The sequence below is a fragment of the Coregonus clupeaformis genome, unplaced genomic scaffold (assembly GCF_020615455.1).
Source record: "Coregonus clupeaformis isolate EN_2021a unplaced genomic scaffold, ASM2061545v1 scaf0562, whole genome shotgun sequence".
Taxonomy (NCBI): domain Eukaryota; kingdom Metazoa; phylum Chordata; class Actinopteri; order Salmoniformes; family Salmonidae; genus Coregonus; species Coregonus clupeaformis.
Window position 1 is genome coordinate 160388 of NW_025534017.1, and position 25729 is coordinate 186116.

Here is a 25729-nt window from a genome sequence, read left to right on the forward strand (position 1 = left end):
ACCTCCTTTGGTCTCACATCATGGCATGTATTTACTCCTGTGGCTTTTCAAAGGCCCTGCTTCTACTTTAGGTATCCTGTTTACCTGAATCAACTGCTAGTAGAAACCATGTCTGGCAGGGCATGAGCTGACACACACACACACACACACACACACGCACACACACACACACACACACGCACACAAGAAAATGAGACTGGGCTGACAGTTAGTCAAAAAAACCACAACAATGGATGCTACCTCTCACCTTGCAGAGGATAAGAGTTGTTGTTTCCACTAAGCCACTGAATTTCTTTGGGTAGAATTCAGTTTCTATTTCGACCCCTTTTCTCATGCAGTCACAGTAAAAAACTATTTCCACTTCATCTGTGGGTTTAGCAAACAGTGACTGTGATTCTCTGTGTTCCCAGGGACAGCAGGGGAGAGGATCCAGAGAGTGCATGTGTTTCTGTTCTGATAATCACTTCCTACCATGAACAGGAACAGATTAGAGTACGGCTGCCTGGCCTGGGGCTGTGTAAATGTTCATGTTCTGCACAGACACAGGGAACATATGCCTCCCATCTCCAAGCTCACACAAATGACATCTGCTGGAGGATCTGTCGCTTATGCTTACCACCTCTCCACATTTGGCCCGATCCATAGAGTCAAGTTGAAACAGGGAATATCAAAGTGTGACAAGAGGAAAAGTAATGTGTGTCACATCATCTTTAACACAATCTTCTGTGTGAATTGCGTTTACTCTGGTCCTGTGGGAGCACTGTAACTGTAACTTTCTCACATATTGAGCTTTGACTTAGTTGACTGTTCACATAAGATATGGAGGCATGGGCCCCTCTCAGACCTCTATCATCTATGACAGGGGTAGACAACCCTGTTCCTGGAGTCCAGGATTTTGTTCCAACTAGGCACCACACCTGACCAACTGAGCTAATTGATCAGTTCAGTGATTGCCTAAATTCAACACACCTGTTCTTCCAGGTCAGTTAAATAAAACGCATTAAGTTCCTGTGGTCCTCCAGGAGCAGGGTTGTCTACCCCTGATCTATACTGAACAAAAATAAAAACGCAACATGTAAGGTGTTGGTCCTATGTTTCATGAGCTGAAATAAAATATCCCAGAAATGTTCCATATGCACAGAAAGCACACAACACAATGCCACAGATGTCTCAAGTTTTGAGGGAGCGTGCAATTGGCATGCTGACTGCAGGAATGTCCACCAGAGCTGTTGCCAGAGAATTGAATGTTCATTTCTCTACCATAAGCCGCCTTCAACGTTGTTTTAGAGAATTTGGCAGTACGTCCAACCGGCCTCACAACCGCAGACCACGTGTAACCACTCCAGTCCAGGACCTCCACATCCGGCTACTTCACCTGCGGAATCGTCTGAGACCAGCCACCTGGACAGCTGATGAAACTGAGGAGTATTTCTGTCTGTAATAAAGCCCTTTTGCCTGGAAAAACTCATTCTGATTGGCTGGGCCTGGCTCCCCAGTGGGCGCCCCTGCCCAGTCATGTGAAATCCATAGATTAGGGCCTAATTTATTTATTTCAATTTACTGATTTCCTTATATGAACTGTAACTCAGTAAAATCATTGAAAGTGTTGCATGTTGCGTTGTATATTTTTGTTCAGTATATGACATGGTGAGGCTGTGGATGTGTGACCATGTGTGACGCAGCACTTCCCCAGACAGGCATTGGTTCAGATGATTTCTCAGCAGCAACCCCTCCTGGGACATTAGCTATCTAGAGCATGTGTTAGTTAGAGTGATAGGTCCGGGGTCTGTCTGTGTGTTGTTGAGGGGCTGTTTCAGTGGCTGTCTATGGTCAATCCTCGTGGGCCGGAGTGGTGTCCCACCTTTTCCCCATCCCAAGCAAACACAGCTGATTGAACTTATTGCATTGTAATCTTAAGATAATGATTAGTTGATACCCACCCCCACCCCCAGATCTGCCAGGCTGTTTTATAGGCTGTACTGCTGCCCATTCATTTACATTTACATTTACATTTTAGTCATTTAGCAGACGCTCTTATCCAGAGCGACTTACAGTTAGTGAATACATATCTTTTTATACTGGCCCCCCGTGGGAATCGAACCCACAACCCTGGCGTTGCAAACGCCATGCTCTATCAACTGAGCTACATCCCTGCCGGCCATTCCCTCCCCTACCCTGGACGACGCTGGGCCAATTGACGTGTTTAATTTGCGCTCAGTGGGGATGCCCTGAGTGGGTTGGTTTTGAGAGACATTAAGTTAGACATGGCATTTGTTTTCTTCTCAAATCTGTCCATAGAGGCAATAGTTGTCCACACTAGCCACACGCTATTGTTGCCATAACATTTGACTATCATCTTGCAAAATCATGATCAGATCTGATCTGGCTAAAATGCCTTGTGTCAACAGTACCACAGCATTCCAGCCAGTCTGGTTACTGATCTCATCACAGCACGTTATACTGGTTCTGTTTGTTTGATTTGGTAGTTCTGATCTGCAACCCAAATGGCACCTATTCATGACTGCCTGTGTTGCTGAGTGTCTGAGACAACAGTAGCCTGGAGACATCGTGTAACGGACGGCTCCAACAACAAACAGAGCCGTGGCAGTTAGAGAATGGAGAAGAACCCACAGCTTCTATTAGCCCTCCTGTTTGTTTACATTTCAGTTTCTCTCCCCAACCTCTGCTGTACTCTGTCTCTCTGGGACAATGTCACCGTGGATTAGGCATAATGACTGTTTCAGGAATTCACTGGAGCAATTTCTCTTTGTTGTTTAAAAAAAAAAAAAGATGCGAGAGCCTTGATGTACAGGGAGTAGGGTTGGTCAGTTTGGTACCCCAGTATATGAGTAATGGTTTGCATTGCTGAAAGATACAATCCCAAATGGGCATTAAGATGGCACAGCAATTGTCAAAACAATAATTGGATCGGTCCCTGTCCAAACAAATATGGACAGGGCTAATCATAATACTCATTGATCACAATAGGAGGAATTCCTAGCATTTCTTCTGATGTTTGCTTGCATTATGTGTGCTGTTGAGAACTAATGTAATGTATGCTGCAGTGTCAGAGGCAATACTGCAGAGCATGCTGAAACATCACTCCTCACTCCAGATAGTCCTCTTACCGACTCTCGTGCAGTCAGAGGATCTGTTAATTGAATTATTAATAGTTTGCTTATCACATCGACTTAGGCTTGTCAAATGCACCTCCTGTCTGAATCACAAATCATCGCAGGCTGTTGGTCCCTGCTGGCTGCCTGTCACCCAGGCGAGAGAAACTGACAGAGAGAAGAGAAGTGTGGGTACTTAGGAAGCTGTGTGTGTTGTCTTTGATAATCCCCTTCTCTATTCATTCCACTGCTAAGGCCTGTTTCACTGTGACAGTATCATTCCTTGCATCGGAGATTCATATAACAACAAGATGACTATGGGAAAATGCCATGCTGTGAAGCTCATGTGTCCAACTGAACCTAATGCCCCCACACCTCTCAACCCCATGCAGCCAATCTGACTAATAGGCTTTTATACTAGGCACAGAGGATACTCTTTAGTCAATTTGTTTAGGTATTGTTTCTCAGAATCCATGTGCCATTTGTCCCTCATTATCTTGTCTCTATAGAAGTAATTTTTCACTGTGGGTATTGTAGAGAGAGTGCGATGTCGCTCCTGCATCACTGTTATTTCCCATCTAGACATTGTAGAGAGAGTGATTTCACAATTCCTCACTGTTATTTGCTATCTCAACAGTTAATTTCCCATGTGGGTGTTAGAAAATCGATGTCTGTTTAGATCTAGAGAAGTGAGGAGCTGTGTCAGACAGAATGCAGCTAGCTGACCAAACCAAAGGCTTGTCTGTCCGGTCCTGGGACTAACCCCTCTGAGTCTGGTCCCAGGGGGAAGGGTGACGGCCAGGCAGACTGATGGTGTGTCACTGAGAGCCTGTTTCCGGGACGTCCCGTCACTAGCTGCCCTACCCACAGCATAATCCCAGAAACCCTAGACCCACTCCAATTTGCATACCGCCCCAACAGATCCACAGATGATGCAATCTCTATCGCACTCCACACTGCCCTTTCCCACCTGGACAAGAGGAACACCTACGTGAGAATGCTATTCATTGACTACAGCTCAGCATTCAACACCATAGTGCCCTCTAAGCTCATCACTAAGCTAAGGATCCTGGGACTAAACACCTCCCTCTGCAACTGGATCCTGGACTTCCTGACGGGCCGCCCCCAGGTGGTAAGGGTAGGTAACAACACATCTGCCACACTGATCCTCAACACGGGGGCCCCTCAGGGGTGCGTGCTCAGTCCCCTCCTGTACTCTCTGTTCACCCATGACTGCATGGCCAGGCACGACTCCAACACCATCATTAAGTTTGCCGACGACACAACAGTGGTAGGCCTGATCACCGACAACGATGAGACAGCCTATAGGGGAGGAGGTCAGAGATCTGGCCGTGTGGTGCCAGGACAACAACCTCTCCCTCAACGTGACCAAGACAAAGGAGATGATTGTGGACTACAGGAAAAAAAGAGGACTGAGCACGCCCCCATTCTCATCGACGGGGCTGTAGTGGAACAGGTTGAGAGCTTCAAGTTCCTTGGTGTCCACATCACCAACGAACTATCATGGTCCAAGCACACCAAGACAGTCGTGAAGAGGGCACGACAAAGCCTATTCCCCCTCAGGAGACTAAAAAGATTTGGCATGGGTCCTCAGATCCTCAAAAAAATTCTACAGCTGCACCATCGAGAGCATCCTGACTGGTTGCATCACCGCCTGGTATGGCAACTGCTTGGCCTCTGACCGCAAGGCACTACAGAGGGTAGTGCGTACGGCCCAGTACATCACTGGGGCAAAGCTCCCTGCCATCCAAGACCTCTATACCAGGCGGTGTCAGAGGAAGGCCCTCAAAATTGTCAAAGACTCCAGCCACCCTAGTCATAGACTGTTCTCTCTGCTACCGCACGGCAAGCGGTACCGGAGTGCCAAGTCTAGGTCCAAAAGACTTCTCAACAGCTTCTACCCACAAGCCATAAGACTCCTGAACAGCTAATCATGGCTACCCGGACTATTTGCACTGCCCCCCCACCCCATCCTTTTTACGCTGCTGCTACTCTGTTAAGTATTTATGCATAGTCACTTTAACTCTACCCACATGTACATATTACCTCAACTACCTCAACTAGCCGGTGCCCCCGCACATTGACTCTGCACCGTTACCCCCCTGTATATATAGCCTCCCTACTGTCACTTTATTTTACTTCTGCTCTTTGTTTTTCTCAACACTTTTTTTTTTTGTTGTTGTTTTATTCTTACTTTTTTTGTTTAAAATAAACGCACTGTTGGTTAAGGGCTGTAAGTAAGCATTTCACTGTAATGTCTGCACTTGTTGTATTCGGCGCATGTGACCAATAAAATTTGATTTGATTTGATTTGATACCCTGGGGCCTTGGCTTAGGCTGGCTCTGGGCTGGCTGACAGTTGGCACTGTCTGGGCAGGCTGCTGGCTGGCTGCAGACAGCTGAGGCTGAGCTGAGACTGACTCATTACTGCTGGGCACCTGCTGTCCAACAAGGGAAGAGAGGGGAGGAGTGAGGAGGAGTGGAGAGGAGAGGAGAGGAGAGGAGAGGAGAGGAGAGGAGAGGAGAGGAGAGGAGAGGAGAGGAGAGGAGAGGAGAGGAGAGGAGAGGGGGAGGGGAGAGGAATGGAACAACCCCTCTCAACAGGTGAGGAGTGCCGCATGAATGACTCCCCATCTGTGCTGATGACAGTGGGTGAGCAGGCGTGTGGCCTGCTTATGCCCGTAACAACTGGTCCTGGGCCTGTCTTGTGGTTTGGCTCTTAATGATTAAGGTTCCGGATGGGATATGGAGAGCTGATCTGTAATCAGTTTTCATGGGGTAGGTAGAAAGAAATTGCAGTAGGGTGTCACGCCCTGGCTCTGGGGACACTGTTATGTTGAGCCAGGGTGTGTTAATCTATGTGTTGTGTTTCTATGTCGGGGTTCTAGGTATTGTATTTCTGTGTTGGCCAGAGTGGTTCCCAATCAGAGGCAACGAGTGTCAGCTGTGGCTGGTTGTCTCTGATTGGGAGCCATACTTATAGAGGCTGTTTTCCCACATTTGTTGTGGGATCTTGTTCTAGTTGGTTTGTGTTAGACCGTTGACTGTCACGTTATCGTTTTGTTGTTTTGATCGTGTATCACCTATAATAAATATGTTCGCATTCAACGCTGCGCCTTGGTCCTCCTCTGTTCCCGACGAGCGTGACAGAAGATCCCACCAAGACTGGACCAAGCAGCAAGTCCAGGAGCCATCGCCTGGGAGATCTCTAGCGGATCTCCTTCGCCTCCTCGACTGGGTCAAGCCATGTGAGGAGGAGAGGGGCTTGACGTGGAAGCAGAAGGGCGAAAGGCTGGCAAAAAGTATGGAGACCTGGTCCACGGGTAGGAGTGAAGCCCATAAAATTTTTAGGGGGGGGCTAACGCCGTGGACGACGGGGCAGCAGGAGACCGCGACAGAGCGGCCCAGCGGGTTGGCAGAGGAGGCCGCCAGGTTACGGGGGCCACTGGTCGAAGAGGGGAAGGAAGGTGTAGAGGCACGGCGAGAGGTACTGGGGTGTGTTACCAGTCCGGTCCGGCCCGTTCCAGATCCCTGCGTAGGGCCAGTGGTGTGTGTCCCCAGTACGGTCCGGCCAGTTCCTGCTCCCCGCACCAGGCCAATGGTGCGAGTCTCCAGCCCGGCCCGTCCTGTTCCTGCTCCCCGCACCAAGCCTACGGTGCGCGTCGCCAGCCCGGCCCGGCCTGTTCCTGCTCCCCGCACCAAGCCTATGGTGCGCGTCGCCAGCCCGGTCCGGCCTGTTCCTGCCACTCGCACCAAGCCAGGGGTGCGAGTCGTCAGCCCGGTCCAGCCCGTTCCTGCTCCACGCACCAAGCCAGGGGTGCGTATCGTCAGCCCGGTCCAGTCCGTTCCTGCTCCACGCACCAAGCCAGGGGTGCGCATCGTCAGCCCGGTCCGGTCCGCTCCTACTTCCCGCACCATTCCAATGGTGCGCGTCGCCAGCCCGGTTCGGCCCGCTCCTGCTCCTCACACCAAGCCAGTGGTGTGCGTCGTCAGTCCAGCACGGCCCGTGCCTGTTCTCCACACCAAGCCAGTGGTGGGCGTCCTCAGTCCGGCACGGCCCGTGCCTGTTCCACTGGTGCCTGGTCCGGCACCGGTCAGATGCGTTACGCCGGAGCTAGAGCAATCCGCTCCATCAGTGTGCAGTCCAGCTCCGGTCAGCGGGGCCAGACCGGACCAGGGGTACTTTGGGGGGTTGGAGAGGGAGTAGGGATCAGGCCCGGAGCCGGATCCGCCGCCAAGGCGGAGTGCCCACCCGGTCCCTCCCCTGTGGAATTTAGTTGGCGCGGTCGGAGTCCGCGCCTTTAGGGGGGGGGGGTACTGTCACGCCCTGGCTCTGGGGACACTGTTATGTTGAGCCAGGGTGTGTTAATCTACGTGTTGTGTTTCTATGTCGGGGTTCTAGGTATTGTATTTCTGTGTTGGCCAGAGGGGTTCCCAATCAGAGGCAACGAGTGTCAGCTGTGGCTGGTTGTCTCTGATTGGGAGCCATACTTATAGAGGCTGTTTTCCCACATTTGTTGTGGGATCTTGTTCTAGTTGGTTTGTGTTAGACCGTTGACTGTCACGTTATCGTTTTGTTGTTTTGATCGTGTATCACCTATAATAAATATGTTCGCATTCAACGCTGCGCCTTGGTCCTCCTCTGTTCCCGACGAGTGTGACATAGGGGCTAGTGGGAGGCTCAGCTGCTGTTCTGTGGCTGCTAAGAGAGACAGGGTCACAGGTTATGGCTCCTAATATGTACTCAGCACCAGTTGGTCTCAACAAACACAAATGAACGAGACTGTTTAGTTGGCACAAGCAAGCGCACAGCAAGTCAACAGCCGCCTAACAAGTGTGTTTCATAAATGTTTGGTATGTCTAACCAAAACATTTTCTTTTATCCTCCCCTCAACCTGACTCAAGACGCCATTTAAAGTGGCCTAGTTGAAGACCTGAGAGAGCCTTAGCTGTCCTACTACAAAAAACAGCCCTGATGCCAATCAAGCTAATTGTTTCTGGATTTAAACATGACTAAAAGGGACGTGAGGGTCTCAGTTCTTTGTTTGATTTAGCTCAAGCCACATCCACTTCCCTCACCGGGAACGGTTTGTGGAAGTGAAATATATCACCTATATTTATCATGTTGTTACGTAAGGGCTTGTGAGGCCGGTGTCGGTGGGCGGCTGGGCTACGTCTATGCGGGGAGGCCTGTCTGCCCTGGGCCTTGGAGGCTGGGAGCAGCGGAGTGACGTCCATTAGCTCTTATTTATGAGGAGCTGCCTGCTGAGGTAATAACATTTCCGCTGTCTGTGTTGTGTGACTAGTGGCCTAAAACGGTAATGGTGCTGCGTTTCTGACACGCCGCCAAGGAGAGGCCTTATTCCCTCTGACATATCACCCTCTGCAAAGCTTACCATCTGGAGAAACACCACTAATGCAAATACATGGAGTGCTACTACAGGAGATGGAGGGAGATGAATCTGTAACAGGAGGTGTACTGTAAAGTAGGATACATGTCATACCTGCTATTACTACTAGTAAATGAAAATGGAATACGAACAAAGTGGGTGGTTGGGTGCTAGGTGGAGTGGAGGACACTAACCACACAGGAGGCAGTACGTGCTTGATCTGGGGTGGTCAGGAGAGGCCCTGTCCTGGGTCCTAGTCATGGTTTTTACTCACAACATGGCTGACTGGCCATAACTGACCCCTGACTCTCTGTGCATCTCTTTCTACAGCAACCCTTAAGCTCATAGACTGTCCTACTTCCTGTAGTGGGAAAACAACCCTCTGTCCTATCAGATGCAGCTTTATGAGGGCTTATCAGTATTATGTACCCATCTCAAATCTCTTATGTACCCATATCTCACTCATAATAAACAAGCCCAGTAAGAGGGCTTGGGTTAAATGCGGAAGACACATTTCAGTTGAAGGCATTCAGTTGTACAACTGACTAGGTATCCCCCTTTCCCTTTCCTTACCCTAGTGTCCTCATCTCATACCAGACCTGTGGCAGACCTGTGGCACAGGTTCTTCATTGAGACAACAATAGCCAATCGTGGCCATCTCTCGCTGAGTCCCTCTCTCTGTGGGAACTTCAGAGCTAGCTATCACCACACTCTCTTATGTTAGTGCTTTGTTTCAGCCACCACATACAGTGAGCTCTAAAAGTATTGGGACAGTGACAATTTGGTGGTTGTTTTGGCTCTGTACTCCAGAACTGTGGATTTGAAATGATACATGACTATGAGGTTAAAGTGCAGACTGTCAGCTTTAATTTGAGGGTATTCTCATCCATATCAGGTGAACTGTTTAGAAATTACAGCACTTTTTGTACATAGTCCCCTCATTTTATGGGACTAAAAGTATTGGGACAAATCCACCTATATGTGTATTAAAGTAGTAAGAAGTTGAGTATTTGGTCCCATATTCATAGCACGCAATGATTACATCAAGCGTATGACTCTACAAACTTGTTTGATGCATTTGATGTTTGTTTTGGTTGTGTTTCAGATTATTTTGTGCCCAATACATAAAAAAAATAAAAAATGTATTGTGTCATTTTGGAGTCACTTTTATTGTAAATAAGAATATAATATGTTTCTAAACACTTCTACATGAATGTGGATGCTACCATGATTATGGATAATCCTGAATGAATCGTGAATAATGATGAGTGAGAAAGATACAGACACACAAATATCAATTAGTTTTTTCTGCCCCTCATAGCAAAACTACCGAAGGCCACAGAGAAGGCTACATCAACACCACCACAATGGTTAGGCTTAAGGCTAGCTTAATGGGGGAAGGGGACATTGGTAACATCACATGACCTGCTGGAGCAGCAACCAGGCTCGTTCACACACAGCTCTTTTACTGCACACTGTCTGCTCGAATCACTCTGTGGCTTTCTACTGTATCTGAAATGGTGCAGTGTGATGAGAAGACATGAGCAGAAACTGGGGTTAAGAAAGAGATGAGGTAGTGGTGTGGTCAGGTCCCAGTGAGCCTTAGCATGTTAAGTTGGCTGCTGGTTCTGGATGCTTTGAGCTCTGGTGGCCAGCCGGGGAAGAAAGGCCTTTTACTGGCTCCTCTTTGATGGCGCCCTTTGAGTGGGTTCAAAAGCAGTCAAAGTCCAGCACACAGTGATATTTAGCTGACTGATTGAAGTTATAATGCCACGGAGGGCAGGGGAGCGCCTGGTTGGCTCAGCGGACTTGATCAACATTTCCCTCCCTGCTTTAGACTCAGCAGGAACACTCTCCTTGTTGATACACTCTTTATGGTGTACAGTACCAGGACCCAAACCGGAGTATTAGACCAAGGCCAGAACATATGATTTTGCTACCCATGTAATTTCAGGCCATAAAGCTACTCTGTCTCATGTTTGAGGTGAAACGTTGCTACTGCTGTGTTGTGTCTGTGTGTGTCTGTGTTCTTTTCCGTTTGGTGAAAAGTCATGACTCCAGCTCCAGAGAGACCCCAGGCAACCTGACCTAGTCCTGACACAGAGGAGGCCATTCATCAGCTCAAACTCTAAATGATGCTAATCTAAGATGATGCTCTAATTGATGGTAACCTCACTATTATCCAGTCCAGAGCTGCTTGCGGGGTGAGACCAAAGCAGAGGCCTCAGTAGACTGAAAGTGTATATGTACACAGAATGAGACCTGAGCAAAGGGGTGAAGAAGGCTCTAACTATGGAGAGCCAGCTAGCTAGTTGTTCCCCTGGTGATGTTTTGTACTATGGCCCGTGGCTCGGCCCGTGGCTCAGCCCTGGCTCCAGTGCAGTGAGAACATCTATTTGGGAGCTAAATACACTTTGGTATCTGAGGTGGAGGACTCCTCTGCTGGAGTGGGGCTTGGCCTGGGTGTGGGTGTGGGTGTGGGTGGCTGAATGAGAAGCTTTGGCAGAGGCAGGGGCCAGGGGATCTGTTCTATCTGGCCATTGGGAGGATGACAGGCTAGGGGTGTTGTGGACGCTTCATTTCATCAGGTCTCAACCCTTTGTTCCGAATCATTCTGGACCTTTCCTCTCTTTGCTCAGTCGGTTTAGATATGAGTTTTGAGATATGATAAAACAACCAGTAATGCTGGACATCGGCACTAGTTTCTGCTCACTGAGATCAAGGAAGAATTCAATTAGATGAAATAATTCCAGATGCTAGAGCCCTAGCTACCACCTCAAATGTGGTGAGATCAGATGTGATGTGATGATTACTTATGAGGAATAGTGGAACCGTTTTCAGTACACCTTAAAGATTTCCAAAGTGGTGCTGTTTTCTATTGAAACAGTGTAATAGCATTTACAGTAGAGTGATAGGGACTTCCTTCAGCCTGAGGAGAGAGGTCCCTGGCGCCCTTTTAAGGCGGTGGACCCATTGTGTGCTGCTCTGTTCTCCCTTTTCATGTGTATTAGTTATTGAATAATTGACCTTTCTGGTGTGCATGAGCTCATGGGACAAGTGGGTTTTTCCCCAGGAAGTGGAAGCCTTTCACTCTCTCTCCCTCTTGCTATCCCGCTCTCTCCTACTCTCTCTCTCTCTCTCTCTCTCTCTCTCTCTCTCTCTCTCTCTCTCTCTCTCTCTCTCTCTCTCTCTCTCTCTCTCCCTCTCTTTCTCTCTCTTTCTCTCTCTTACTCACACACACAACAAATTGTAATTATTTTCTTGGCTGGAACTCTCCAGTGGGATGGAGTCACACATGGAGGTGAGGAGAGGGACGGAGTAGAGCAGACTGTAGTATTGGACAAGCAGAACCCCTACGCTCGCATCTGCTTCATGTTAACCCTTAATGGTGGCTATTTGTGCTGGGTGATGGTTGATTACTGACGGCTGCTGGAGGCCAGGCGGCCCCTGGACAGTCCCCCAGGTTCAGCAGAGGTTAACCCGATAGGCCATGGGAGGGGAGGGGAACAGGAAGGGGACGGCTAGGGGAGTGGTGTAAGTCTACAGCTGCCTGACTGACACAAATGAAACTCAATGTTCACAGGTGTTTATTTACTCTGAGGAGTTCCACAAGTAAGGCTGTTTTAGAGGACGGCTCAGTGTAAAAAGTCTGTCTGGGGACAGAGATAAGATGAACTCAGATGGACTATATTCTGAAAAGTGCACCATGTGCTTTGCACACACAACCTTATCAATGGACTTTGACCCCGAAGAGACAACGAAGCTGGATGTTTGGGGGTCCATTTTTTGAATGGCCAACTGTGGCTAGTGGCTCAGCCTAGTGAACTCTCAGCATGACTGTACCTAACACCCTTAATGGAAGCAGTGACCACTCCCTCAGTATGTTAGTGTAGACAACCCCTATAACAGCCAGTATAATGGGCCAGTCCAGTTCCCCATTCACATCCATGATAAGCTCAGTTAGCTATGAAGGGGAATCTAGGGAAAGCCTGACTATGCAAATCCCCGGAACAGCTCTACTTCAAGGGTGGAGTTCTGTTGCTGCACTTATAAAAACATCTGAGAGGTCTTAAGCAGGTCTGGAGTTAAAGCACCAAGCCTCACTGGGGTCTGCTTTGAGCTGGTACTCGTTCAACCCTACCATAAATCAATGCACATGAAAAGGAAGTTCAGTTCATCACCTGTATTTGTATGCAGTCATCAAGTCCTGCATACTTCCCAAAAATGTAAGATTAGCAGTTATTTGTGTTATGGCTGACTGCTGTTGTGCAGGTACTGTAAATGAAGGTAAAGTTGTGGTGGTAGCTGGTTCATACATCTTTATCAAGGGTTGGCAGGCAGGACTGGGGTGTTGACCACTGACAGGGTGGGACTTGGCTATTTCTAGAGTCTACACTAGGTGGTCTGGCCTGAGTTTAACTGTATTGTTAATTGAAATGGCTGCACTTGGACTTGGGACCCTACTACCCCCCAAACCCTGTCCTGTACTGCCCTACCCCGTCTCCCCTACCCCTTACTGGACCTCTCCTCCACAGTGTCCCGGTCCTACCCTGCCCTAGGCCCAGCCGTAGTGTGTGTCTCTCTAACGCTGTGTCAGCGCGACCAGGGGCTGGAATTGGTCAGGCTTGGCTGAGAGGGGAGCTGTATTGGGATTGGGGGATATTATAAAGTTGCAGCTGTTTGCAGAATTTTTCTAAGAGATAATACATTTTTTCCTACCATTTAATCTACATTTTCTCATTAGAGAAGCTCAAGCTCTTGATTTGGAAGTCAAGGTCTCTGAATCCTCATAGGGCATTGAGGGAACGTATGGAAGGCAATTAACTCCTAACTGTGTTGCTGCCATTTCTTCTTAGTCTGCTGTGTTCACACTTATTATGATCCACTGGGCAGGCATACCATTTTCCTCAAATATGTGTGTTTTTGTTAATTAATCGCCTTGGGTATTTTGGAGAGAAATCTCCGGCCTCCCTCCACAGAACTGGTTGGTGAATCCATGGCTGTGCTTTGCTCTGGCTGTTTATCTTATGCTGGATCAGCTATAACGGTAATCTACGTGAGACTACTGCTACCCAAACGAGTGGGATGGCTGTCTCAGATAGAAAGGAGTATATATATAGCATGGGTAAGCTGTTTGTGTGGTGAGGAAGTGGGTGCATCGTGGGTGCATGGCGTTTATTGCACGCCTACACATATCCTTGTTTTCCCGTTGGTGGAGATGAAGCTGGCAGCCAGCAGTCGTAACACAGGATCTGTTAGATTGTCTATCAGAGAGAGTCAGAGACAGACAGGGTTAGTATAGTAGCTGTGGACTAGGGAGACGACTCTTCAGTGCTGCAGCACAATGTAGGCTAACTAAATCAGTACAGAGAGAGACTGGATCCACTGACCCTCTTTTCATGGTGAACAGACCGCTAATGTTGTCATGGTGTGGAGTGGGTGGTGGGGTGGGGGGGGAGCTGGAAGGCAGCAGTGGAAATTAGTGGGTGGGTGGGTGGGTGGGGAGGTAGGTGGGTGAGGTGGGTGGGAATTGGGGAATATCTCCTCTGTGACATCAGAGGGCTTTGCTGGCCTGGGCTGGTGTGTAGGTTTAGTTTCCTTCCCTCTGGCTGAGTGGCTGGGGCTGAGTGGAGCGGAGGGCTTGTAGGGGTTGCTGCCGTCAGCCAAAGGCCGCTCTACTCTATACTCTGCTCTGCACTGCTCTACTCGATACTCTGCTCTACTCAGTACTCCGCTTTACTCTACTCTATACTCCGCTCTACTCTACTCTGCTTTACTCTACTCTATACTCCGCTCTACTCTACTCTATACTCTGCTCTGCTTTGCTCTACTCTATACTCTGCTCTACTCTACTCTATACTCTGCTCTACTCTACTCTATACTCTGCTCTACTCTGCTCTATGCTCTGCTCTACTCTATACTCTGCTTTACTCTGCTCTATACTCTGCTCTATACTCTACGCTCTACTCTAGACTCTGCTCTATACTCTGCTCTACTCTGCTCTAGACTCTGCTCTATACTCTACTCTACGCTCTGCTCTACACTATACTCTGCGCTACTCTGCTCTATACTCTGCTCTACTCTACTCTATACTCCGCTCTGCTTTGCTATGCTCTACCGTATACTCTGCTGTACTCTGCTCTATTCTATACTCTGCTCTGCTCTATACTCTGCTCTATACTCTACTATATACTCTGCTCTACACTCTGCTCTACTCTATACTCTACTCTATACTCTACTCTACTTTAAACTCTGCTCTATACTCTGCTCTACTCTATACTATACTCTATACTCTACTCTATACTCTACTCTACTTTAAACTCTGCTCTATACTCTGCTCTACTCTATACTTTACTCTACACCATGCTGTATACGCTGCTCAACTCTATACTCCGCTCTACCCTTTACTCTGCTCTACTCTATACTCTACTCTATACTTTACTCTACACACCATGCTCTATACGCTGCTCTACTCTATACTCTGCTCTACTCTATACTCTACTCTATACTTTACTCTACACACCATGCTCTATACTCTACTCTACACTCTACTCTACTTTAAACTCTGCTCTATACTCTGCTCTACACCTTACTCTACACCATGCTCTATACGCTGCTCTACTCTATACTCTGCTCTACTCTATACTCTGCTCTACTCTATACTCTACTCTATACTTTACTCTACACACCATGCTTTATACTCTACTCTACACTCTGCTCAACTCTATACTCTACTCTACTCTATACTCTGCTCCACTCTATACTCTATACTTTACTCTACACCATGCTTTATACTCTACTCTACACTCTACTCTATAGTCTACTCTATACACACACACACACACACACACACACACACACACACACACACACACACTGGTGCTCATATGGAAAATGTGTCTAAGGCTGTCTAATTGGTGCACACAGGATCAGAGGTAATTTATGGAAGGGTTGGCTGAACTCTGTCAGACTACAGGAGCACTCTGTTTTGTTAAAAAGGGATTTAACCTCAGCCGCTCTCCAAGTTACTGCTGCAGAGCTGCTTTTAATTCAAATTAAACGTAATTCTATGAAAAAGGCTCAGCTACCATTGCAGCAGTTGGTTAATTCACTTGAGAGTATAATATTTGCATTTCAGGAGTGTTTGAACAGGGAGTGTTTTTTTCAGTTCCCACTGGCATCTGTGTTAAGGTGCGACTGAAGGTCAGGACACCGTGCAAAGAGAGTCCACTGTGGGGGGGTCGGTGGCTAGGTGTGTGGGGGGGTGTGTGCGTGTGTGTCCAAGCAGACCTGACTTCAGACCCCCTGCAGATTGAGCGACTGACCAGTCAGTCTGGACTCTGGACAGGATCAGCTGTCTGTGCAGTGATGGCTGTCTAGTGTTGTCATGGAGACGGTGGTGTGAGGCAGCACAATAGAAGTTCAGTAGCCTGGTCCCAGATTTGTTTGTGCTCTTGCCAACTCAATCGCTGTCCTTGTTAAGCTAAGCATGACAAGGAGTGACAAGGAGTTGGCATGATAGCACAAACACAATTGTAACTATCTTCAAATTGTACATACAGTGAAGACTGAATGGTGCTGGTAAGATCAGTGAGCTAAGCTCCTTCCCACCCTGGGAGGCTGTTGTGGTTGTGTTGTCCCAGTTAGTCACTCACCCCGCAGTGGGAGGAATCCTGTGTTGAATATGGAGCTAATGGTGATGTACCCAATGAGCCATATGATGATCCATCACATATATTACTGGACACAGCCAGCACTGTTTCTGGATCTCTCTCTCTCTCTCTCTCTCTCTCGCTCTCGCTCTCGCTCTCGCTCTCGCTCTCGCTCTCTCTGAGCCTGCACTGTACTGCAGCCTCATCAATCAGGGGAACCAGCACGGAGAGAGAGAGATCGGCAGAGGAACAGCCAGTCTCTGCTGGTTAACAGGCTCACTGAGAGTAGAGCTCTAGGAGACTGAGAGAGAGTGGGACTCTGATGTTATAGCTGAGGCTGTGGCGACTGGAGAGCATGAACCTTAAGTTCTGGAGGTTAGAAATGAGAGTGTGAGCGGCAGGTAGACTCTTCTCTTTCTCTCTGCAGGCACGTGGTCAGCAGTGTAGTGCAGTGCAGTGGAGCAGCAGAGCAGGCTGCAGACATATGCAGGACCGCTGATGAATTATTGAACAGTGCCAAGTGGACGTGATGGCGGCTGGCATGCATGCAGCGCATACAGAGAGGACTAGGGAGAGAGGGAGAGGCATGGGGGAGAGAGGGAGAGGCATGGGGGGAGAGAGGGAGACATGGGGAGAGAGGGAGATGCATGGGGGAGGGGGAGAGGGAGAGGCATGGGGAGAGAGGGAGATGCATGGGGGAGAGAGGGAGACATGGGGAGAGAGGGAGAGGCATGGGAGAGAGAGGGAGACATGGGGGAGAGGGAGAGGCATGGGGAGAGAGGGAGAGGCATGGGGGAGAGAGGGAGACATGGGAGAGAGGGAGAGGCATGGGAGAGAGAGGGAGACATAGGGAGAGGCATGGGGGAGAGAGGGAGACATGGGGAGAGGGAGAGGCATGGGGAGAGAGGGAGAGGAATGGGGGAGAGAGGGAGAAATGGGGAGAGAGGGAGAGGCATGGGGGAGAGAGGGAGAGGCACTGGGGAGGGGGAGAGGGAGAGGCATGGGGAGAGAGGGAGAGGCATGGGGGAGAGAGGGAGACATGGGGAGAGAGGGAGAGGCATGGGAGAGAGAGGGAGACATGGGGAGAGGGAGAGGCATGGGGAGAGAGGGAGAGGAATGGGGAGAGAGGGAGAGGAATGGGGGAGAGAGGGAGACATGGGGAGAGAGGGAGAGGCATGGGGGGAGAGAGGGAGAGGCATGGGGGGAGGGAGAGGCATGGGGAGAGAGGGATAGGCATGGGGGAGAGAGGGAGAGGCATGGGGAGAGAGGGAGAGGCATGGGGAGAGAGGGAGAGGCATGGGGAGAGAGGGAGAGGCATGGGGGAGAGAGGGAGAGGCATGGGGAGAGAGGGAGAGGCATGGGGGGAGAGAGGGAGAGGCATGGGGGAGAGAGGGAGAGGCATGGGGGGAGAGAGGGAGAGGCATGGGGGAGAGAGGGAGAGGCATGGGGGAGAGAGGGAGAGGCATGGGGAGAGAGGGAGAGGCATGGGGGAGAGAGGGAGAGGCATGGGGGAGAGAGGGAGAGGCATGGGGGAGGGAGAGGCATGGGGGAGAGAGGGAGAGGCATGGGGGAGAGAGGGAGAGGCATGGGGAGAGAGGGAGAGGCATGGGGAGAGAGGGAGAGGCATGGGAGAGAGGGAGAGGCATGAGGGAGAGCGGGAGAGACATGGGGGAGAGAGGGAGAGGCATGGGGGAGAGAGGGAGAGGCATGGGGGAGAGAGGGAGAGGCATGGGGGAGAGAGGGAGAGGCATGGGGGAGAGAGGGAGAGGCATGGGGGAGAGAGGGAGAGGCATGGGGGAGAGAGGGAGAGGCATGGGGGGGAGGGAGAGGCATGGGGGAGAGAGGGAGAGGCATGGGGGAGAGAGGGAGAGGCATGGGGAGAGAGGGAGAGGCATGGGGAGAGAGGGAGAGGCATGGGAGAGAGAGGGAGAGGCATGAGGGAGAGCGGGAGAGACATGGGGGAGAGAGGGAGAGGCATGGGGGAGAGGGAGAGGTATGGGGGGAGAGGGAGAGGCATGTGGAGAGAGAAGGAACGAGTTCATGTGAGGGAGAGACTAATAGTATGGGAAGAGGCAAGTTTATGTGTGCAAGGGAGAAATATGGAGAGAGAGTTAGAGAGTGTGTGGAGTAGGTAGGAAGAAAGAGGGGTATATTGAGGGAGAGAAAGAGGCAGGGAGAGAAGGCAGTATATTTCCATCTACGTCAGTGGATTAACTGAAAAAGGCATTGCATATTTTTCACAGTCAAGTAGGTGGCCACGTGCCATGAATCAATACACATACACTGATTTCATCCACTACCAGATTAGAGCCACTCCTGTCACAATAGTTTGTTTAAAAGGAAAATGGAAAGATGTTTCATGCATTTAAACAAATTTAGGCTATTTTATTCATGGTAGCCTAGCGGTTAAGAGCGCTGGGCCAGTAACCAAAAGGTTGGTGGTTCGAATCCCCGAGCCTACTAGGTGAAAAAGCTGTCTGTGCCCATGAGCAAGGCACTTAACCCTAATTGCTCCTGTAAGTCGCTCTGGATAAGAGCATCTGCTAAATGACTAAAATGTAAATATATTTTTACCTGTAGTGATGTAATGTTGTGCTCAGCAATGAGTACACCCCTCCTGTCCACATGCAGCCAGTGCACTGTGTTCCACTCTGATATAGGACAGGCTTTGTATGTCGTTCTCAGCTCTCACTTAACTAGTCCCACAGAAAAGACCTACAAAACATGCAGAGAAAATATAATAAAATGCATGGCTTCAAGCCCTGTCTCTACCTACTCCGAGCCTCCTGCTCACATTGGAGACAGACAGGCAGTCCCAGTCACTGCTTCATTACCAGCCTCTGGAAGACGGCTAATTAGTGTCATTGTTGAAACGGTGACGACAGATGTGTCATTGACATTAGCAGTGTTTTGGTCATGAACACTCCAGATGACCTCTTTTTCCTGTGGCCCTCAGAAACAGTGGAGTGGTTATGTTATGTGAGTCCGTATTTACCCTGGCTTTCACAACACACGGGCCAGGATTATGTGTTTACCTCCTGCATGCTGCATAGTAATGTAGAGGTCAACGAGTTACTGAACAACACAAGTGGATGGAGTGTTTACTCTATAGAAGCCCAATGCTGGTTGTTTATCTCTCTGCCTTCTCTGCTGTCTGTCTCCTCAGTCCTTACTGAACACCATGTTCACTCTCTCTCTTTCTCTCTCTCTCTTTCTCTCTCTCTCTTTCTCTCTCTCTCTCTCTCTCTTTCTCTCTCCCTCTTTCTCTCCCCAGTCCTACTTTGTCACTGACTATGATCCCACGATTGAAGACTCGTATACAAAACAGTGTGTCATTGACGAGAGGGCGGCCCGGCTTGACAGTAAGTATAGACCCTCAGCCTGTAAACAAACAGGAGAAATCTGACCACAACACTAATGTTCATTGAGAAACACCAGCCTTCACAGGAGATGACAGTTCTCATCTTGGAGGGTTTAGTTTTGTACAGCACCTTTTTCAGGAGAGGTACTACTGTGTGTGTGTGTGTGTGTGTGTGTGTGTGTGTGTGTGTGTGTGTGTGTGTGTGTGTGTGTGTGTGTGTGTGTGTGTGTGTGTGTGTGTGTGTGTGTCTAACGTGACTGTCCCTGTGTTTGTTAGTCCTGGACACGGCCGGACAGGAAGAGTTTGGAGCCATGAGAGAACAATACATGAGGACAGGGGAGGGCTTCCTGCTTGTCTTCTCAGTCACTGACAGAGGAAGGTGAGTGACAACACAGTCACGTGCCGCCCCCATGCTGCCTCTCTCTATCTGTCTGCGCCTCTCTCTGTCTGCACATATCTCTGTCTGCGCTTTTCTCACTCTCTCTCTCCCTCTCTCTCTCTCTCTCTCTCTCTGTTTGCTCCTCTCTTGGTGTACGCTTCTCTCTCTCTTTGTCTATCTCTCTCTTTCTCTGTCTGTCTGCCTGCTCCTCTCTCTCTCACTCACTCTCTCATGTTCTCTCACACTTCCGTTCTCGCCGACCTGTTTTCGTCATTCTCTTTTGTTCTCATCTTCTACCTCTCTCATATACCTCTCTTTGAACATCCACCTCTTTTCAAAGGCTTTGGTTTTCTGTGTAAAAACCCTGCATTAAATCACCCAGATGAGAATGAATGGATCCCCTCTATATGTGCTGTCCTGTAGTGTTGTGGTGGGAAGTCTTTGGGCCCTTGTCACCCCCCTGGTCCCTGTACAGCAATGTGATGGTGGTTTGTTTCAGCCCCCCCCCCCCTCAGGGTCCCCTCTCTCCCTGTGTTTATGCTGTAAACAGTCTTTCCTTCCTCCGTTTATGTTAGTCAAGTCTCTCCACGTTTACTATGTGCTAGCTAAGCTGCCCGACATCGGCCATTCACTAGAATGCACTCCTGGGTTTGTGGTTACATTCTGTTTCCCTTTCTCTCTGGGGGATATTTTTATGTATGCCGTTTGGTTCAAAAAGTTAGCATGATATTTGAATTACGCTAAAACCCTTTCAAGTCAACGGGGAGCAAAGCTCTGCTTAAAGGGACAGACCTGCTTAGGGCTACCCCTCCCTGGTCAATGGAAGGCAGGCAAGCCTGTACTGAGGCTGCTCACAAGTTCACCAAGGCTTTACTACAATGTTCATGCAAACATTTCTGGAACATTAAGGCATGCAGCACCACAGGAGTTCATTGACTTCTCTCTCTGTGCACCCCTCTTCACCCTTCACCCACCCTGTCTGATTCACAGAGACGTTGACCCCATCTGCTTGGGTGCTGTGGGGAAGGGGAGGGGAGGGCAGGGGGGTTAATTTGTGTGACTGCGAGGCAACATTCCTGGGAGGACCACAGAGGCACCAGCTTTATCTCAGCTTTATCTTCATCTCTGAGCTCTATGTAACAGTTTGTAGTTGTAATCAAGCTCCCTTCTGGCTGGGTAATGTGTAGAGTTTACTGGGGGCATCTAGTGATGCTGTGTGCTTTATGTTTCACAGCTTTGAAGAAATCTACAAATTCCAAAGACAGATCCTCAGAGTCAAAGATCGTGATGAATTTCCCATGATCCTTGTAGGCAATAAAGCAGATCTGGAGCTCCAGAGACAGGTGAGTAGCAGTCCTCCTAACGCCCAGAGGCCTACAATGTAAATACACATACATGTTAGGGTGATGTGAGGAAAGTAATTATAAAGCAACAAGCTTTAAAAATGTGCAAGATTTATAATTTACATTTTGAAATTGGAAAATGGATAGTGGTGGTGGTGGCTGGAGCTATTTGGGTAGACAAAGAGAAGGAGACCAACAAAAACATTGTGGGACGGAGGAAAGGAGGAGGGAGGGAGGGTGTGAAAAGGAGAGGGCTCATTCTGTGGCCTTTATTGGCATTCAGCTGCAGTTCACTTTCCCACATGACTCTACACTGTCACCTGCTGGAATAAAACACATTCTCTCATCTGATCAAACAGAAATGCATTGATCACACCAATTACTGTCATAATTGTTTTTATTGACTGAATATAATGTTAGAATTGATAACTCAATATGATTCATTCAAATGAATTAGTCTAAATGTGGGCTTTAATATATTGGTTGAGGAGTATGATTCAATTCTACCCATTACTGGCAAATCAATGGGTTCAGCTGTTTTAGTTCAGTAGAATAAATTATTTTGTAATGAGGTCTGGGCCCGTATGCACAAAGTGTCTCAGAGTAGGAGTGCTGATCTAGGATCTGGCATACAATCTTATTTATTATGAACTAAAAGGCTAAACTGATCCTAGATCAGCATTCCTACACTGAGATGCTTTGTGGATACGGGCCCTGGTCTCTAATCTTGTCGTAATAGTTTAGGACGGACCAGAAGCAACAATATTCTAGCTAAGCACATAGAAATCAGGTGCTATTTGCATGTGAAAATGTAATGTCATACATTCGCTGTATTGTTTACATATTTCTTAGTGACCCAGTCTTGGCTGGTATACAGTAGGAGTTGGATGTGAACCCTCTGACCCATGCGTTTCTCAACCTCACCAGCAGATGTCACTAGTGTCCTGATTCTTGTGTTTTGTCAATGGTCATATGTTAGGGGGGTTCTCGCTCTCTCTGCTGCTGTGTGATAAAATGTATGGGCGCGTTCGTTTGGCATCACCTTGTGTCCCAGATGGCAGAGTTTGATCATTTGAAACCACTCAATTGGTCCTAAAGCGAAACCTTCACCAGCTGGGGCACAGGGTGATGCAAAAGAGCACATGCTATTTATCTAAGATGTATCCCTGCGCCTGTTTCGTCCCTCAGGTGACCCAGGAAGAGGGCCAGCAGCTGGCCAGACAGCTCAAGGTGACGTATATGGAGGCCTCAGCCAAAATCCGTATGAATGTAGACCAGGCTTTCCACGAGCTGGTTAGAGTAATCAGGTAGGTGGATTCATTACTGACTGTAGAGCTGGTTAGAGTAATCAGGTAGGGGGATTCATTACTGACTGTAGAGTTGGTTAGAGTAATCAGGTAGGTGGATTCATTACTGACTGTAGAGTTGGTTAGAGTAATCAGGTAGGGGGATTCATTACTGACTGTAGAGCTGGTTAGAGTAATCAGGTAGGGGGATTCATTACTGACTGTAGAGTTGGTTAGAGTAATCAGGTAGGTGGATTCATTACTGACTGTAGAGTTGGTTAGAGTAATCAGGTGGTTGGATTCATTACTGACTGTAGAGTTGGTTAGAGTAATCAGGTGGTTGAATTCATTACTGACTGTAGAGTTGTTTAGATTCATTACTGACTGTAGGTGGCAGCACAACCCTACTATACTGAATACAGTGACAATGGGTTGAAGGAAATAAGTAGTTTCAGCTTTTGTTCCTTCACTGGCACTAGTCTGTCTTTCTCAGGTACATTTTAAAGGTGCTTTATGCAATACTTCCACATGGAATGTAACTAAGGGCACTTTCACATATCCGCCTATTTTACATTTTAGTCATTTAGCAGACGCTCTTATCCAGAGCGACTTACATGAGCAATTAGGGTTAAGTGCCTTGCTCAAGGGCACATCGACAGATTTTTCACCTAGTCGGCTCGGGGATTAGAACCAGCGACCTTTTGGTTCCTGGCACAACGCTCTTAACCACTAAGCTACCTGCCGCTTATGATCCGGACCCTGGAACGTTTGGTACCGTGATCTGAGCTATAAAGCATGTGTGAAACAGAAACTAACCCTAGCTGAAACGAATCCTGGTCCTGCGTCAGTAGCGGGTCCAAGATCTAGGACTAGAGGACCAGGTATTGACACGGCAGTGCGAGTCGCGTGGAACTTTTTTGCTCGTTGCAAACAAGCTAGCTTGCTGACATCATGTAGAACAGTGTTTCCCAACCCTGGTCCTCGAGTACCCCAAACAGAACACAGTTTCAATGTAGCCCTTGACAAACACACCTCATTCAACTCATTGAGGGCTTGATGATTAGTTAACAAGTTGAATCAGGTGTGCTTGTCCAGGGTTACAATAAACATTTGTACTGTTGGGGGTAATGGAGGACCAGGTTTGGAAAACACTGATGTAGAATGTGCGTCTTGCTAATTACACCCTGAAACTGTTATTTTCAGGTCTTGTGAAATCAAAATGTATTCTGTAGAATTCTCACAAATGCTCCAGAAAACTGAACCAGGGTACCGAATCTCATATGTGAGAACGCCCTAATGTCAATGATCTATCTGTAGAAGTAAAGGAATACCATTTCTATGAAGACAACTACAGGATGTGATCTCACCTACACTGAATGCAATTAATTATAGTTTTTTCAAAGGCAGAACAAAACAATTGTTGCTTTATGATGTTATGAGTCAGATTATTTTGTTAGAATCCTTCTATCTCTGCTTACTCATAATGTAATAATGCACTTTCTCCTCACAGGAAATTCCAGGAACAGGAATGCCCACCCTCGCCAGAACCCACGCGGAAAGAAAAGGACAAGAGTGGCTGTCATTGTGTGATCGTCTGAGTGGGCCTTATCACTGTCACTCACCCAGCTACTGTCACCAGTCCCCGCCCCCTGCCTGACATGACATCCTGTATGGATGGCTGAGCGCTGCCTTCTCCACGTGCATGACTCCTGTGGTAGCTACCAGGAACTGCTACCCCCCACCCCGCTCCCGGACTTCACTTCTAGAAGAAACTGACAACGCCAAATGTTAAAAAAACACCACTTGACCTTCAACATTAATCAAATTCATATGAGAAAGTCCTAACACTAAACATTGCCTCTTAAATCAGCTAAACAATATAATTTTTTGTATTCTGAAGGACTTTTTCTTGCCTTGTAGTGACATTTGTACTTTCTGCCGAGATTGAATGAGAAATATATATATCCAGAATGTCAATGAGAGGTTTGTTAGTTACCAGTTTCTCATCAGAATAGAGAAAGAGATGATCTTATGAAGCTTTGTGTATGTCATACCATATCCGTTTTTACTTCCATGTGCTAATCCGCTACTGTACATAAGTGAAATTTGTTGTGATTTTGAAAGCGCATTTCTAATGACTTATTAAATCGCCACAGTACAGCGTGTAAGGTTGATGAGTTTGGTTTGAAAAATATGAACATAACATGTATACAAGTACAGTGGGGGAAAAAAGTATTTAGTCAGCCACCAATTGTGCAAGTTCTCCCACTTAAAAAGATGAGAGAGACCTGTAATTTTCATCATAGGTACACGTCAACTATGACAGACAAAATGAGATTTTTTTTCTCCAGAAAATCACATTGTAGGATTTTTAATGAATTTATTTGCAAATTATGGTGGAAAATAAGTATTTGGTCAATAACAAAAGTTTCTCAATACTTTGTTATATACCCTTTGTTGGCAATGACACAGGTCAAACGTTTTCTGTAAGTCTTCACAAGGTTTTCACACACTGTTGCTGTTATTCTGGCCCATTCCTCCATGCAGATCTCCTCTAGAGCAGTGATGTTTTGGGGCTGTCGCTGGGCAACACGGACTTTCAACTCCCTCCAAAGATGTTCTATGGGGTTGAGATCTGGAGACTGGCTAGGCCACTCCAGGACCTTGAAATGCTTCTTACGAAGCCACTCCTTCGTTGCCCGGGCGGTGTGTTTGGGATCATTGTCATGCTGAAAGACCCAGCCACGTTTCATCTTCAATGCCCTTGCTGATGGAAGGAGGTTTTCACTCAAAATCTCACGATACATGGCCCCATTCATTCTTTCCTTTACACGGGTCGTCCTGGTCCCTTTGCAGAAAAACAGCCCCAAAGCATGATGTTTCCACCCCCATGCTTCACAGTAGGTATGGTGTTCTTTGGATGCAACTCAGCATTCTTTGTCCTCCAAACACGACGAGTTGAGTTTTTACCAAAAAGTTATATTTTGGTTTCATATGACATTCTCCCAATCCTCTTCTGGATCATCCAAATGCACTCTAGCAAACTTCAGACGGGCCTGGACATGTACTGGCTTAAGCAGGGGGACACGTCTGGCACTGCAGGATTTGAGTCCCTGGCGGCGTAGTGTGTTACTGATGGTAGGCTTTGTTACTTTGGTCCCAGCTCTCTGCAGGTCATTCACTA

The 25729-nt window shown here is 48.1% G+C and overlaps 1 protein-coding gene across 1 annotated transcript in view; it reads left to right on the top strand.

Moving 5' to 3' along the window:
* LOC121582913 (ras-related protein R-Ras2) overlaps positions 1 to 24717 on the top strand; it is a 36257-nt gene extending 11540 nt beyond the window's left edge. Inside the window, exons 2-6 of the mRNA XM_041899068.2 lie at positions 19451 to 19538; positions 19814 to 19916; positions 21151 to 21259; positions 22448 to 22566; positions 24056 to 24717. Coding sequence (XP_041755002.1) covers positions 19451 to 19538; positions 19814 to 19916; positions 21151 to 21259; positions 22448 to 22566; positions 24056 to 24143 — 507 coding nt within the window. The 3' untranslated portion in view covers positions 24144 to 24717. The remainder of the gene's footprint in view (positions 1 to 19450; positions 19539 to 19813; positions 19917 to 21150; positions 21260 to 22447; positions 22567 to 24055) is intronic.
* The last annotated feature ends 1012 nt before the right edge of the window (positions 24718 to 25729 follow it).